At 66.3% G+C, this 15,934-nt stretch overlaps 2 protein-coding genes across 9 annotated transcripts; both read right to left on the reverse strand.

Moving 5' to 3' along the window:
- Positions 1–4,284: 4,284 nt before the first annotated feature.
- Positions 4,285–7,604, reverse strand: ENTPD8 (ectonucleoside triphosphate diphosphohydrolase 8). Of its 5 annotated transcripts, none has more exons than XM_056132885.1 (10): positions 7,576–7,604; positions 6,556–6,745; positions 6,370–6,487; positions 6,060–6,210; positions 5,774–5,933; positions 5,477–5,701; positions 5,128–5,400; positions 4,911–5,021; positions 4,666–4,800; positions 4,285–4,592 (listed from the first exon to the last, which is right to left on the reverse strand). In XM_056132885.1, the coding sequence occupies exons 2-10, from the start codon at positions 6,676–6,678 to the stop codon at positions 4,401–4,403; spliced, it is 1,488 nt and encodes a 495-aa protein (XP_055988860.1). In that variant the 5' UTR covers positions 6,679–6,745; positions 7,576–7,604; the 3' UTR covers positions 4,285–4,400. The 5 variants fall into 5 exon arrangements, with proteins under 5 accessions (XP_055988860.1, XP_055988857.1, XP_055988859.1 ...); XM_056132882.1 differs by having other exon boundaries at positions 7,448–7,599; XM_056132884.1 differs by having other exon boundaries at positions 7,318–7,599.
- A 2,033-nt stretch (positions 7,605–9,637) lies between these two features.
- On the reverse strand, positions 9,638–15,583 carry NSMF (NMDA receptor synaptonuclear signaling and neuronal migration factor). Of its 4 annotated transcripts, none has more exons than XM_056132878.1 (15): positions 15,260–15,581; positions 15,132–15,193; positions 14,387–14,890; positions 13,715–13,790; positions 12,805–12,873; positions 12,200–12,252; positions 11,601–11,690; positions 11,137–11,261; positions 10,964–11,047; positions 10,849–10,882; positions 10,704–10,774; positions 10,552–10,631; positions 10,372–10,474; positions 9,984–10,059; positions 9,638–9,918 (listed from the first exon to the last, which is right to left on the reverse strand). In XM_056132878.1, exons 1-15 carry the CDS (start codon positions 15,328–15,330, stop codon positions 9,821–9,823), a joined length of 1,596 nt encoding a protein of 531 aa, XP_055988853.1. In that variant the 5' UTR covers positions 15,331–15,581; the 3' UTR covers positions 9,638–9,820. The 4 variants fall into 4 exon arrangements, with proteins under 4 accessions (XP_055988853.1, XP_055988852.1, XP_055988855.1 ...); XM_056132877.1 differs by having other exon boundaries at positions 14,363–14,890; XM_056132880.1 differs by lacking the exon at positions 11,601–11,690 and having other exon boundaries at positions 15,260–15,583.
- Positions 15,584–15,934: the final 351 nt, after the last annotated feature.

The following is a 15,934-nucleotide window of genomic DNA, read 5'->3' on the forward strand; positions in this document are numbered from 1 at the left end:
AGGGAGAGGGCAGGGCTGGCCACCTCCGGTTCCCCAAGCACGGTCAGGTGTGACCTGGAGGCCTCTGCCCACCACCAGAGGTACTTATCTGTCTTTTTTTTGTTGTTTTTTTTTGCCTTTTTGGTTCATACCTTTTTGTGTCAGGGGTTCCTCCTGGCTCTGCACTCAGGAATCACTCCTGATGGTGTCTTTCAAAAGCTGAGGTGCCTGTCTGTGGCCCTGGAATCAAACGGGCTCCTCTGAGCGGAGACTGTCTTGGGGCCCCTCCTGGCACCCCAGTCTCTAGTGAAGGTTGATGCCTGCAACCAAGCCCCCCACAGCACACAGGCCAGCTGGCTCCATGGCCGGGGAGGGGTGGGAAACAAGTCCTCGATCCTTGGGGACCAAAGGCTCAAGGACACAGGATGCGCTCCCAAGGGCCTGCATTGTGGGGTCCCCAGGACCTGCAGGGGGCTTGGCACGCTGTCGCTGGGGCCTTGGGAAGCGTGTTCTTCCTCCAGTGGTTTGGGGGAATCTGGTGTGGGGCTGGTGTCCCTTCTGGTCAGCCCCTTCCAGGGCCTGTTACAGGATGCTGGGTGGGGACCAGGGCAGTGGTCCGGCTCTGGAGGCCCTGGGGGCTGCAATGTCTCGGGTTCTCACCCAACGCGCACCCTTCCTGCTGTCAGAGGCTGTCACCACTGCATTATCGACTTCGCACTGTTGCCCAATCCTCTGCTTAGATGGTTTCTTGAGAGCTTCCTCCTGGAGCCATCTTCCCCAGGGCCTCGGCACTCAGGGCGTGTCCTTGGCATTGTGTTGGGCTGTGCCCGGGGACACAGGTGCCACCCTGTGCCGGGTTGTCCCTGCTGCCTCGCCCCACTCCTGCTGCTAAGAGGGTCCACCCAGATGGGCTCAGACAGAAGGCCCTGGCAGGTCAGAGGTGGGCAGCAAGAGCACATTCCTTCTCTGGGGGGCTCTTGGGCCACACCCAGGGAGGGCTTACTCCTGGCTCTGTGCTCAGTGACTGCTCCTGGCAGGCTCTAGGGACTGGGATGCCAGGGATCAAGCCTGGGTGGACCGCATGCCAGGCGAGCTCCCTCCCCGCCATCCCATCACTCTAGCCCTAGCAACAGCGCAGGAAGGCCAGAGGGCTGCATGGTTCCCCTGGGTCACCCACAGCCCCACAAAGTTGAAGCAAAACTTCCTAGTTCAGCTCTGAATGGGGAAGTGATGCAGGCAAGCAGGTAGATAGGAAAGGGCCCCTCATGGCAGTGGAACTCCCGGGAAACGGTGCTCCTGAGGCTGCAAAAAGTGAGCACAGAAATTAAGGCCTGGCAAGAATCGCCTGGCGCCCAGAGACTCTGAGCAGGCTGGATCCTCTGCGAGAAGCTCCAGCAGGAACAGGCCAAGAAAGGAATTTCAAAGAGGACCACTGACCACTCCTAACTACACCCGTGGCACCACCTCTCAACAGGCTCTCACGCGGGGGCAGGTTGTAGAGCCCCATAAAACCCCCTTGACCGTGGCTGGAGCGATAGCACAGCGGGTAGGGCGTTTGCCTTGCACGCGGCTGACCTGGGTTCGATCCCCGGCATCCCATCTGGTCCCCCAAGCACTGCCAGGAGGAATTCCTGAGTGCAGAGCCAGGAATAACCTCTGAGCATCGCTGGGTGTGACCCAAAAAAGCAAAAAAAAAAAAAAAAAAAAAAACCCTTGACCCAAGGAAGTGTGTGCCTGCCTGCCGGGCCCCTGTGCTACTACCCATGGCCGAGCACCAGATGTGGACTGGCGTGAGGTCCACACGTGCAGGACTGATGTCTGTCTCTGGGCTGAGTTTTCTCTTTCTCTCCCTCCTCCCCCTTCCTATCAGGATCACGATCACCATCATCCTGTTGTTCACATCCATTGCCTGTTGTTCACATCCATTGCCTCGAGCAGGCACCAGTAACGTCTCCTTCGTCCTAGCCCTGAGATTTTAAAAAGTGCCATAAAAAAATAAATAAAAATAAAATAAATAGTGCCATATTCAAGGCTCTTTCAGGGTTAGGAGAATGAGACCCATCATTGTTACTGGTATTTGGCATATTGGGTACGCCACGGGAAGTTTGCTAGACTCTGCCGTGTGGGCAGGTTACATTCAGATCCTCCCCCTTCCTAAAAGTCTCCAAATAAAACTGTTTTCACTTCACCGCTGTCTACTCTCAAAATTCCTTCCCCCCCCCCCCCCCCCCCCCCCCCCCCCCCGAGCAAAGACAAGGAGGCACGTCTGGGCAAGGCCTGGGGCAGACACTCAGCACAAGGTCCCCCCCCCCCCTCCAGCCTGCTCGGGGGTCCCTGAGAAACCCGGCGACGGGTGGAGAGGACAGGCCAAGCGGTGGGCAGTGTGGCGTGAGGTCCACTCGTGCTGGACTGATGTCCGCCCTGACCCATCCCAGCCTTCCCAGCAGACCAGGTGGACTGGGCGGCCTGGGAGAAGTGACCATCTCGCATAAGCCAGCCGCGGCGGGGGGTGGGGGTGGACACCGACATCGGGAGACTGATGCCCATTGCATCCGTGTGGGCTAGCGGGGTCCGGCCGCTCGTCCCTGGTCCCTTTCTGGGCTGGACCCTCGCGGGGGTCCGGAGCAGCCCGCGGCGCCCAGGCCTTCAGAGGGCGGGGCCCGGGCACGCCGTCGGAGTTCACCGCAAGCAGCTTGGAGCTGGAGGCCTCCGCCTCGGGTTCCCCACCGGAACGAGCGACCCGGGCGGGGACCTCCAACCTGCAGGCGCGGTCCCGCGCCCTCCACCCGCCGGCCCGGCCCGCTCACCTGACCCAGCGGAGCCTCCGGAACCTTGGCCCGGCGGCAGCTGCAGCGTCCGGGCACGCACGGACGACTTTCCCGGAGCACCAGCACGGACAGCTTTCCCGGGGCGCCACTGCGGGCCGGAAGCGCGCCGGGTGCAAGCGGGGCGGGGCGGGGCGTGCGGGGCGAGGCAGGGCCTGCTGGAGGGGGCCTGCCGGGAGCGGGGCCTGCCGGGCGGGGCTGCCGGGGGCGGGCGGAGCGTGCGGGGCGGGGCGGGGCCTGCCGGCGGGGGTGGGGGTGGTTGCCGGGGCGGGGCCAGCCGGGGCGGGGCGGAACTGCCGGGAGAGTGGCCTGCTGGGGTGGGGAGGGGCCTGCCGGTGACGGGCGGGGCGGGGCCGGGCTGCCGGGAGCGGGGCCTGCCGGGGTGGGGCATGTCGGAGAGGGCGGGGTTGAAGGGGCGGGGCGGGCTATGCCGGGCGGGGCTGGGGGCGGGGCTGGAGGGACTTGGGGGTCGTGCCCGGGAGCGGGGCTGGGGGCATGTGGGGGTCGCCTAGGGCATGCTCGCCACCCCAGTACTCCTGTGGGCCGGCCGAGTGCCCATTGCCCTACGCAGGATTCCCAGGGTCCCCTGTCCCTCACACTACCCGGAGCCTGGACCTGGCCTTGCGCAGGACCTTGTCCCCGCCCCACCCGCCCTGTCGTGCTGCAGCCTTTGTGGAGACTGCAGGAGTGCAGGAGGCCACCCATGGCCCTCGCTAAGGGGACCTGGTGCCTTGGGCCGGGATAGCACCTTGAGCCTCTCGCGGGCACTCCTGCGGATGGGCCCTGGGCACCCGCCTGGTGTCTGTCTTGCTGCTGCTGCAGAGTGCACTGAGGCGTTAAGGGCCGTCCTGCCTCACACACCCACCTGCCCCCTGGGTCAGGCCTCGCTGTTGGGACACAGTGGTCCTGGGTGGGGGCATGGAACGCCCCAGTGCAGTGCTCATGGCGAGGTGGGGGCCCGTCTGGGTCAGGGTCTGGTCGTGGAGGTACCAAGGATCTCAGGTGTAGGCCCTAAGCTAAGCTGCTCCTCCAGACGGAATGAGGTTTGAAGGGTGTCCCAGGGTGCAGGCCGGTGCTGGCCACATGCCCGTGACTGCCCTGCAGGTCAGGCCCAGAGGGTCCTAGTGGCGGGGCCCCATCCCCAGCACCCAGTATAGCCATGGGAGCCGGCCCACAACACCCCGGCCCCCAGAGCAGGCCTGCTACCCTCTGCCAGGAAACCAGGCCCAGCCTCTGCCCTGGCTCCTTGCACCCGCTCCCGGCTGGGCCCCCCGCACCCCCCACCAGCCTCCTCCTTGCTGTCCCATCTCTCCCGCCCCTACCCCTCACTGTCCAGGCACCAGGCTCCTGTCTCCGCCTCAGCAGTAGACTCCATGTGTCCGGAGGCCACTGCAGGGCTGCGTCGCTTTCTCCCGGAGTGCGCATGAGTCATCCACAAGGGCAGAGCAGCGTATCTGGGCTCAGAGTTTTAATAGCGTGAGAGTGGGGGTGATGTCCAGGAGCTGTCTCCTCTGGGCAGCTGTCCTCAGCCCCTCCTGAGGGCTCTGCAGCTGTGCCGGCCCAGGACGTGTGGGCACTGCCCCCTGCAGGGGACACTCAGCTGCGGGTCCAGAGGAGCTGGGCTGCAGCTGCCCCAAGAAGGGCCAGCAGGGTGAGCACTGCCCACACCACGCTGGCCACCCAGACGCTGTGCGGCTGTGCAAGCTGGCGGGTTGGCAGCTCTGTTGGGATCCTGTTGGTCTGGTTCAGCATGTACCCGAGTGTCCAGCCAATGTCAGTACCATCAACCTGGGGATACACGCAGTCAGTGCTGCAGAGAGGCACCGGCCACCTCTCGGGGCTGCCCTAGGCCTGGGCTCACCTGCTTGTGGAATGAGATGCTGGGCCAGGTCTGCTCGGTGAAGCCGTAGCCGTCCAGCAGGAGCTTGAGGATATAGAGGCCCGAGGCGCAGTACTCGTGCAGCCAGCGTGTGTCCCCTGGGTAGCTGGCCTCCAGCTGTGGGGCGGGCCTGTGAGGCACCTTCCCGCCCCCAGGCACGCACAGAGGCACCCGGAGCCGCCATGCCAAGCAGAGCCACCCGCCACACCAGGGCCGAGGCCACCCACCTGCTCCCAGGGCTTCTGGCAGAACTCCCAGATAGTGCTGTTGACTGTGGTCAGTGGTTGCCCGGATGTCAGGTTCAGAAAGTTCAAGGTGTAGAAGAAGCTGGAAAAGGCCTGTGCAGTAGGGGCAGCCCATGGGCCCAGGTCAGAGGCACCAGGACCCTGTGCAAGTCCCCCCCTTCAGAGCCCCCAGGGCCCTAGGGCTCGCTGCAGTGCTCACGTAGAATTGGCCCCGCACAGGGGGCTGGTAGACCCCCTCAAAGGCGCAGTCCTTCCGGCGCTCGCAGCTGGAGAAGTTAAAGAGCTGGTGCAGGGCAGTGACACAGTCCCCAGGGGTCCCGGTTCCCTCCACGGTGATGTTCTGGGCGAGGCCTGGAGGCGCTGTGCTGTGGGCGCAGGGGGACTCATACAGGGGGCCTGGGGCCAGTGTGGTGCGGTACCCTTTGGGATAGCACGGGTGCTTGATCTGATGGTCAGCGCTGCCCTGCTGGAACTTTGGGGCAGTGATGAGCAGCTGCCCAGTGCCACGCCGGGATCCCCGCCCACAGGAGCCCTGCCCAGAAGCGCACCAGGTTGACCAGGAGTCTGTTGAGGATCTGGTCCCGGCCAAAGCAGAGGTAGCTATGGGTGTACACGCTGTAGTTGGAGCCGTAGAGGCGGAAGGTGGCCTCAGTGCTCTTGTCCAGGATGGGCCCTTCCGGCAAGAAGGTGATCTGCGTGGAGGCCCCACCCAAGTCCAGGGCGCCTACGAGGGCGCCCTCCTGGGGTCGGACCCACTCCCCAGAGAAGGAGAACTAGGGAAGAGGAAAACGGCCTGAGTCTGGCACGCGCACGACTCCCCGCTACCCCGCAGGCTGCCCGCGCACCTTGACCAGACTCTCCAGGACATAGTTGGTAGTGATCCAGCCTAAGGAGCCTTCATCCTGCCCAGCCAAGACATTGGCACCCCAGAAGTTGAGAGGGGAGCTGCCTAGCACCTGGCTGATGGCTTCAAAGATGGCTGTCGCCTGGGAGATGTTCTTCTGGCTGTGCAGAGAGGGTGTGGGAGCAGAGGGCAGGGAGGGGCTTGAGGAGGAGAGCAGGGGCGGGGTATGGACGGCAGGGGCCAGGGGGGTGTGGAAAGGAGGGGGCTTCCTCCCTGGCTCCCCTCACCTCAGCAGCCTCATGCCCGCTGTGGCTCCCAGGAACACGGGTGTCCCCTGCCACCGGGCCTTCGGGATGTGTGCCACGGCCCGGTCCAGGCAGTGCCGCAGGCTCTCCCCAGCCTGGGCAGGGTCGGATGCATAGGAGGAGATTCCGGGTCCTGAAACAGCCCCCAGGACCCAGCTCCAGACCCGAGGGAGACAGCCCTCATTGGGGGAGGGTCTGGCAGAGTGCGTGCAGCTGCTGACTGAGGGGTCTCGCCAGCAGCAAGTGCCCTCCGGGAAGGAAGGGGAAGGAATGAGGCCACCTGCTCACTCACCTTCCACCTTGCATTCCAGGGCCTGGCTGACCACACCTGTGTCGTTCTCCTTCTCTGCTGGCCACTGATACACAAAGAGGGATGTGTGCGAGGACCCCGCATCGAAGACGAGCCCAAACTGGGAATGAGAGCCAGGTCAGCGGTGGGTGTGGCCGGCACTTGGCCCCTGCCCTGGGCCAGGCTCACCTTGACATCAGCGGGCAGGAGGACACTGGCGGTCTCCACCAGGATAAGGATGAGTGTGATGAGGCCTGAGACCGTTGCCCCCACCAGCAGGGCTGCGGACGTCCGTTGCTTGCAAGATCTCATGGTGGGTGGAGCAGAGGCCGGATGTGTACCACGGGGGAACTGTGGCCTCGGCACCGCTGCCCTGGAACTGGAAACACAGTGCTGTTGGCCCCGTGCGCACAGCACACTGCTCCTGGAGCCATCGTGACCGTGAGGCTGCCCGGCTCCGCACACCAGCTATCCACACGGCCCCTCATGCCTCTGCGTGGCCGAGGCCGGGGACCCTGATGGGGGTCTGCCAGGAGCAGCCAGTCCCCTCGCGGGGTCAGCCCATCCACACCGCTTGGCTCCAAGCCACAGCCAGGCCGGGGCCTGTGAGGAGTGTCCACCCCCTCTGAGGTCCACCTGGCTCTGACCTTCACGGGCTGTGCCTGCCCACCCACACACTGGCCCCAGGGTCCTGTCCAGCCCGGCACACCGGGGAAGTCGGCCAAAGACAGATAGAGGCTGTGGGTCCACGCCCACAGGGAAGGCCCAGGCCTCTCCTCGTCACTGCCTCCCAGTCGCCCTTGGTCCCCACAGTGCCCGGGGCAGGGAGAGGGGGGCAGAACACCCAGAGCCCTGGCCAGCCCCCGCGCCTGGAGCCCCTCACCTGGCCCAGACAGCGCCTGTGGTGAGGAAGGAGCAGAGGCTCAGGTGTGGCTCCCTCCCTCCACCCACCTGGACCCAGGTCCAGCAGGCAGTGACACACCGGGAACAGGTGTACCGCCCCGCCCCAGCACACGCAACTGCCACAGAGCCTCACGGCCCCCTGATCCCAGCCCACCAGAGGTTAGGGGTCATTCAAAACCTGGGTCCTCCAGCACCCATGGTGTCCCTGGCACTCAGGACCCCCAGAACCTGGCAACCCCCAGAACTCAGGACCCTCAGAACTCAGGGGCCCCCAGACTCAGGACCACCAGAACTCAGGCCCAGCACCTGCTGCCCGTGCTGGCCTCTCCTGCCTGCCACCCTCCCTCCCGAGCTGCGGACTTTGCCCTTGGCCCTGCGCCTAGCAAAAGGGCCTGTCTGGGTCTGGTGACCGGAAAGGGCTGAGCTGGCCTGGGGGTCAAAGCTCTGGAGGTCAGCTCACCCTCCTTGAGGACTCCACACAGCACCCTTGCCCCTTCCCAAGGTGCAGGCACTGCAGTCTGCAGGGGGTGGGTCTGGACACTCTGATGGGGGACCCCTAGATGGGAGTTGCAAGACGTTGGCCCTGGGCCTTCACCTGCCCCAAGTGTCTTTCCTCGCTGGCCGTCATGGCCTCTCTAGGTTTCTCCAGGTCTCTGAGTCCCACCTTCCTGCCTTGGCAGAGGCAGGTATGGTTCTGTGGTTGCAGGCTGGAAGTGGCCCTGATGGCATCAGCACTGGCACCTGCCTGGACGTCCGCTTCATGCTCTGAGAGAGGCCTCGAAGGCTCTCACCAGCCTCTGCACCCAGACCAGCCTCAGGCTCTCAGGGGCTCACTCTACCTCCTTGGGTGCTATGGGTTCGACTCCCTGGGGCTTTACTGGGGATGTCACAGACAACTTCCTCCTCATGTTAGCATACTGTGGTGAATGTGAATGAGGGATCCCTGGGACCCAGCGCTCCCTGCCCGCTCCCCTGGTCTGGGCCCCGTGGGGACAGCCCTGCACTTATCCCTCACTCACACCTCCTGGCCTACCCTAGTGGCCTGTCACCAGGGCCCCCCATCTTTCTTTTAGGGTCTGGGCTCCACCAGCTGTGCCTGGGAGCCTCAGTCCACCATGGGCTGGAGTGGGCGCCCGGCTCCGGCTGCCCCTCTCCTGTGCCCACCCCTGCACCGAGCCTTGGGTCTGCCCACGCACAGGCCCGCGGAGATTCTCAGTGGGGTATCTGTTCACCCTGGAAGGAAGCTGGGCAGGGCTGCTGTGGCCACATAGCCAAGCCACCTCTCTGGCCACCTCCGCCAGGCTCCTGGTTCTGTGCGGAGGCCTGCGGTGGGGGGTGGGCAGGCGGGCACCTTCTCTTTGATCTCGTCCCTGCAGACAGACGCCTGAGTCCACTGGAGACCCCTCCCTCCAGGCAGTGAAGGGACACGACTGGAAGGTGCCAAGGCCCGAAGGGAGGGGTCCCCAGCTGGCCCATGGTGAGTGGATGGACCCAGGGCACATTGCTCCCCCTCAGACCTCGCTGGGGGTTCTGTCTGGGCTCAGGGCTAGTGGAGACTCGCAGGTCCAGACCCCACAGCCAGGGCCATGGCAGGCTGCTGCCTGTCTGGGCACAAAGATGCCTCTTCCAGGCTGGCCCCGGGATGTGCAGGAAGGAGGCAGGGCAGGGTGTGGGGTGCCATGGGCTGTGTCTGAGCCTCCCTTCAGCCAGAGGGCCCAAGTGTGTGTGGGCCCCTGAGGAGGGTACTGGGGGGGCTTGCCTCTCCCAGCAGGCAGGCCTTCTCCCCCTCCAGGAGATCCCAGGCTGGGCCCACAGCCTCCCCACACCCAAGCCACCTCCTGCACACGCTGGCTCTGCCCCTGGGCCTCAGCGCAGCAGCTGACCCTGCAGGCTGGGGCGTGATGGACAGGGAGGGGCCTCCTGGAGGCTGGTCAGAACTCCATCCAGGCCACAGCAGGTATGGCGGCGCAGGGGCAGTGAACGAGAACACGTCCAGTGGCAGAGGGGTTCAATTTAATGGTCACTCGAGGGGGTTCGTATGTGGCCAGAGCCCAGCACAGCTCGGCCTTGCCCAGGGCACAGCCAGACACCCTCAGACCCAGGCTCTGAAAGGGGGGCCTGCCCCCGAGCCCCAGCTATGTACAGGAGCGGCCTGGGCAAGGCCAGGTGCCCGCCGTTCACCAGCGGCCAGCTCCAGGTCTGGGGTGCAGGGTCCAGGCCCCCACTGCACGGGGGGGGGTTTCTTAGCAGGGCCCAGCCCTGGCCAGCCCCCACCCCCAGGCCTGTGCTGGGCAGCAGCAGGGGGTGTCTGGACAGGGAGCAGGCGACACCCACTCGACCGGCCCCACACACTGTGTGAGCTTGGGCAGGACGCAGACACAGGTGCGCCTTAGCCCAGAGGGGCTGTCCTGGTGCTGGTGATCAGACGGGACGGGAGGGCCTGGACACGCGGGAGAGGGGTCCACACGGTCACTGATCACAGGGAGCCGCAGGGGAGGACATGGCGCTGGTTCCGGAGGGACCTGAGCGCGGGGTGGGGTGCGAGGACCCCTCACAGGACGTCCTCCAGGTCCAGCAGCTTGGAATGCTGCCGGCTCTTCCACAGGCGGTACAGCCGGAAGTCGAAGTAGGTCTCGATCATCTGCTTCCCTGAGGGCGGGCAGAGGGCTCAGCAGCGGCCTGTCCCCACCCCCCACCCCACACAGGCCACTCACCTTGGGCTGACAGCTCCAAAGGGGACTCAAAGGTGACCCTGTAAGGGGTCATGAGGGTCCTGAGGTTGTGGAACAGCTGGAAAAGAGCAGGGGGGAAAGAGTGAGTCCCAGGCAGCAGCAGGGGGCAGTGAGGGGTCAGGAGTGTACAAAAAAGCAGCTGGAAGGGGCAGGAAATAGCATAGCTGGGGTGGGGTGCTGGCCCTGCAGGAGGCCGACCTGGGTTTGGTTCCCTGAGCACCGCTAGTAGTAAGCTAGGAATAACCCCGGAGTACAGAGCCAGGAGTATCCCCTGAACATCACTTGATGTGCTCCCCCAACCCCCAAGGAGACAAAGAAAGTCACTAGAAGACGTAAAGAAGAAACGGGGGTTCTGAGGTTCTGGCTGTACCTTCTCCCCATTGGGGTTCCCCAGAATGTAGCAGCCCATGATGTGGATGACGTTCGGTTCAGGGTTCACTTTGCTCATCAGGCGGCTCAAACGCTTCCAGAAGCTGAGGGGGCAGGTCACACGTGGGGGGCTGCCCGAGCCATGCGGCCCCCAGCCCCCCCGGCTGGCACACCCCCTCACTGGATCATGTCCTCTTCCTTCTCCACTTTGGCGAAGGTCGCCACCTTGTTCTTGAGGAGGTACAGGTGCCCGGGGCCGCCCTGCAAGCACAGGGTTCGGAGGCAGCGCCCAGCCACACCCCAGCGGTCCGGCTGCTGGGCGCCCAGCCTCACCTGGCAAAAGATGAGCATCTTCCAGATCTTGGCCCCCTTGTGGTAGATGTTCAGCTTCTTCTCTATCTCCTCTGCAGAAGGAGGGGTCTGAGTGCTGCCCGCACCCGGCCCCATGGCCAGACCCTCGGGCCCCCGTGGCACATACCCAAGATGTCCTCAAAGGTGGCGTGCTCGTGGTCCTGGGGAAGACACAGCCATCCACATTTCAGCCCTGTGCCTTGGGCAGTCCCCCCGCCCCAGGGAGTGTGGCCAGCACTCACGTAGAGGATGGGGATGATGGATGGGTCATCCCTGCGGATGATGGTGGGGATGTACTCAGCCTTGGGCACCTTGGACGAGATGAGCTAGGACGAGGTGCAGAAGAGGTCAGATGTGAGCAATGCTGAGGCCTCCCTCCCCAGCTGGTGGCAGGGGCCCCGGGGCGGGGCCTCACCATGACCTTGGGGGGCAGGAAGCCCTCGGAGTCACAGACAACGGCCTCCAGGCCTTTCTCAGTCTCCCAGTCCAGGTCCTCCAAGGCCTCGCCCAGGGTGCAGTGAGAGCCCTGCAGATCGCTGCCTGCGGGGCGGGGCAGTCACAGGGCTGGACACAGTAGCCAAACACCCGAGTCTCCCAGGCCAGCAAGAGATATAGTGGGCAGTGCTGGGGCCACCAGCAGCCCCTGCCATCAGCCCCAAAGCTGCCCAGAGCAAGGCGGCGGAGCTCCGGCTCTCATAAGAAGCCGGCGGTAAAGCCTCCTGCCCCTCAAGGCCTCCCGTGACCCTGTCACAGCAGCTGGCTGACTGGTGCCCTCAGCCTAGAGCGCAGCAGCCCAGTAGCCGTGGCGGGCCTGCCAAGCGGGGCAGGATGTGAGGAGGCCCTGGGAGCTCCTGGGGGAGGCGGGCGGGAGACACCTACTGTCTCGGGAGTCGTGGGAAGTGTCGGCTTTCATGGGGGTGGGGTCGCTCCAGGACCGGCTGAAGCTCCGCTCCCGCCGCTCAGCAAAGGCTGCAGAGAGCAAATCTCGCATTAGCGAGCAGGGACCGAGCTGGCGTTGGTGGGGCCTAGACTGGGGCCGGGCCCGCCGTGGGCGGGGCCTGTGCCCGGCATGGGTGTGGCATAGACTGGGGTGGGGCCAAACTTAGTGGGCGGTGCCTAGAGTGGGTGGGCCTGACACAGGGGCGGGGGCTTGTGAAGGAGGGGGGGGGGGGGGGGGCGGGGGGCCCCCCGGGGGTGGGGGTGGGGGTGGGGGGGCCCTGGCGCTGGGCCTGGAGCCGGGGCGGGCCGAGCTGGAGGGGGTATGGGGAGGCTCAAGGCATGGAAACAGCCGCTGGGAATGGACCACAGGGCTTGGGATACCAAGCCCTAGGTGCTGGGTGCACCAGTGGGAGGAGCCTGAAGCATTGGCGGGGGGCTGAAGGCGGAGCCAGATGCATGGGCGGGCCAGAGGCCCAGCGTCAGCAGCAGGCCAAGCTGGCTAAGAGCAGCGCCCTGTGCCTACCCGGCCCGGGTCTTACTCTGCGCCTTCACCCGCCGGCTGCCCACCATGCGCAGGTGTTTGCGGAAGTTCCTGTGGGAGGAAGCACCGGTGCTAGTGAGGCAGTGACAGGGCGTCACGGTCCTGCCTCCCTCCCCTCACCCTCCTGGAGTCTGCTGTGGGCAAAGACACAGCTCCCTGGGCCCAGGCACACACCGACCCACCGGCCTGCCTTCCCCAGGGGTCCAGGGCAGCTGGCTCTGCAGTCACAGTCCCCACTATGTCCCTGGCCATATTGCCAAGGCCCCTGTCCCAGATGAGCAGCCAAGTGTCCTGGTCACATCTGAGTGGGGCTTGAGGGGACAGGCATTGCTTCTGACCCCTCAGGTTAACTTCAAGGACCAGAGGGACATGGATGGGCCAGTGGCGGCAGCTCAACTGCCCAGGTGTCCTCACAACACAGGTCTGGGAGTGAAGCAGTGTCCTGAGGCCCAAGCCACATGACACTCCTCCTTGCCGCGTCCCCAGAGCAGGGCCAGGCCAGTGGTCGCCACCCACATCGGGTCTGGCGAGGCTGGGTGGGCCCAGGCCAGACCAGCACAGACAAGAGACAGACCCCGGTGGCGAGTGGCTGGCAGGCCCTACCTCTGGATTACCGACGCGGAATCATTCTCCCGTTTCCGGCGTTTCCTCTCCGCGTAGCCCCTGAACACCCTGGGAAACCACCACGAGTCAGCACTGCCCTCGGATGGGCAGGAGGGACTCAGGTGGGGACAGCCACACCAGGGCACCAGGGCAGGCAGAGGGTCTGGCCAGCCCTGCACTAGCCTGGTGCCCTGGGACACAGCTTCTGCAGAGTTGGGGCCCAGGGTCTGGACCGCCCGGGCCTGTGTGTGTGTGGGGGGATCTCCCAGGACCACGGCAGCACCCCTAGGCTGGAAGCCCCACGCAGTACTTACGAGATGCTGGTGGTGTGTCGGGAAGGGGCAGCGTGAGAGAGAAGACACAGTGAGCCACAGCACTTTGGCCTGCCACCCGTGAGCTCTGCTACCGGCATGCCTGAGGGTCCTCATGGCACCCTGGGCCCCAGCAGGGGTGGGCACAGTGCCAGCCTGCCCTGAAACTGGCACTGAGGTCCCTAAAGCCCACACCATGAGGCTGGCCTTGGGGCTGAGCCAGCAGGGCGTGGGCATCTCCCTGAGGTGCCATGTGGATGCAGCGGGATCTGCAGCAGAGGGGGGCCCCTCCAGAACCCTTGGGCCAAGAGAATGTAAGGCAGGGAGCAGTGGGGGCATGCGAGGGGGGGTTGGGCAAAGCAGCGAGTTCCAGCCCGGAGGAGCAGCAGGCCTGGCTGGCCCCTGCAGGACAGCTGGGCAGATGCAGGCATGTGACGAACAGGGGCACTGGCAGCCCTTCTGGCTACCCAGAGCAGGAGAACGGGACTGTGCGGGAGCAGCTGCCCAGCTGGGCCTGAGGGCAGACAGTGCTGGCACCAGCTCCGAGCAGCAGAGAAAAGCACTGGCCTCCCCCGTGGACACAGCAGCCCATGACTCACGCTTGCATAGTTGTGGTGGCTGTCTGGAAAGTGAAGAGGTTTTCCTTGGGGAACCAGGTACGGATTGGGGTGTCATCTGGAAGAAGAAAGGCATATGACGGAGGTGGGAGCTAGGCCCCGAGGCCTGCTGCCCTCCCCAGAAGCGGCCGGCGGCCAATGGAGGAGGGCCCAGCTGCTCTGAGCAGACAGCCTGCAGCACCGGCTTCGTGACTCGGCACAGCAGAGCCTCTGGTGCTCCACGAGGAGCTCTGTGCACAGCCGGCTGCGGGGGAGGAGCTGGGCAGAGCCCACCCAGGCGGGGAGGTAAGGGCGCACTCTTCCCTCGCCCAACCGCCCTGTCTGGTCCCGCAGAGAGGACAGGGAGCACCTGCCCTTAAGGGGCCTCAGACCGCTATGGGCAATGCCAGTGCCCTCGGAGCTGCTCCCAGACCCAGTGGCCCTGGAAGAACTGAATCCCCTGGAGAGGGGCCCCACGCCCCACATGATCAGCCCAGGAGCCAGAGCCTCCCAGGCCCCCTCCTCCAGGATGCACTCCTTGCCTGACAAGCTGACCGAAGGGCCTGGCAGAGCCCTGCTGTGGGCTGCACGAAGGTGCAGGTGGGGTCTGGCACGTGGCTGGGAGCTCAGGGCTTCGGCAGGCCCACACACCAGCCGGGGTCGGGGCACCCTCACCCGACACGCGGTCCACGCTGTGCATCCTCTCCAGCTTCTTGCGTCGGCTGGTGCCCTCAGGTGGAGGCTGCTGGTCCAGAGCGAAGGCCCGGGGGGAAGGGCTGGGGGCCAGCTGGGCACAGCCAGGACACTCTCTGGAGGCCTGGCGGCTCCCTGCCCAGCTCTGGCAGGACCCGCTGACGTCCTCGTGGCTGCTGCCAGGGCTGGCCCGCAGGGGCTGGCTGTGGTGGTGCGCGCTCTGTCGCTCCCGAGGCTGGCGCCCCTTCACCACCGCCAGCTCCATGGCCTCGGCCTCGGGGCTGGGCAGCAGGGCCGGCTCCCCAGAGATGGTGTACACGCGCGGCTGGGGGCCCTCGCCCACCGGCCTCCTGCACACGGCCTCCTGCGGGGGGCTGCCGTCGGAGCGGCCGCTGGAGACGGTGGAGAGGCGGCGCTTGTTCTGAGGAGGCGGCGGCATCTCTGGGGACCCGTCGTGGCCGGAATAGGCGTCGGCCAGCAGGTGGTCTGGGGAGAGGCCGCAGGTGCTCAGCCCCAGCCACCGCAGCCGGCGCCCCGGGGAGGGGAGGCGCGACCGCAGGGGCAGGGGGCAGGGGGGCAGGAGGGAGCGCGCGGCCCCGCGCCAGCTCCCCCGCCCCCCGCCAGCTGGCCCCCTCGACGCCAGTGCCAGCCCCGGGTGCCAGGAGGCCCGTTGCCATGCCAACGGCCCGGCTGTGGGCGCCATGGCGACGGGCCCGGCGCGCCCTACCTGCTCCGTTCCGGTGCTCAGGGTGACTCTGGGCCAGGTACTCGCCGAACGCTCGGGCCGCGCTGCGGGGACACGGGCGCCTCAGTGTCCCCGCGGGGCCGCGGGCCCGCCGCCCGCGCCGCACTCACCGCACTTTGGCCGCCACCGAGGACATGGCCTCGCTCCTCAGCGCCCTCCTCCGGGAGGCGGCGACGCCCATGGTCGCGGCGGCCGCGCATCCCCCGGACCTCAGAGCGCGCCCCGCGCCCGCCGCCTCCGCCGGGGTAGCCGCGCCGCGCCGGGGCCGGGGCCGGGGCTGGAGCTGGCGTCGGGGCTGGAGCCGGAGCCTGGGCTCGGGTCGTGGCCGGAGCAGGGACTCGAGCCGGAGCCCGGGACCCGCATGGCCGCGCCGGGCCTCCGCGTCCCGCCGCACCGGACAGCTGCCCGGCCGGGGGCTGCAGGCTCCGCCCCGCACGTCACAGTGGGGCGGGGCATGCGGGAGCCCCGCCCACAGGCAGGACGCGCGGGAGCCCCGCCCTCGATGCGACAGGAGCAGCGGAAAGCCCCGCCCTCCATTTGCCAGGACGAGCGGGAGTCCCGCCCATCCTTTCCCGCAGGGGCTCCCGGGGCGCGACAGGACGGGCGGGAGCCCCGCCCCCGACCGGACCAGCGGGAGCCTCGTCCCGTTGCGTCACGGCGGGGAGGGGCGGAGGCATCCCCGCCCACAGCCAAGCGGGATGTCCAAAGCCACTGTGGGGAAACTGAGGCCTGAGCCTCGCGCCTCCTCCCGGCTCCGTGACTGCGGGACAGGAAGGCGGGTCCCC

The sequence above is a fragment of the Sorex fumeus genome, unplaced genomic scaffold (assembly GCF_029834395.1).
Source record: "Sorex fumeus unplaced genomic scaffold, SorFum_2.1 ptg000095l, whole genome shotgun sequence".
NCBI lineage: Eukaryota > Metazoa > Chordata > Mammalia > Eulipotyphla > Soricidae > Sorex > Sorex fumeus.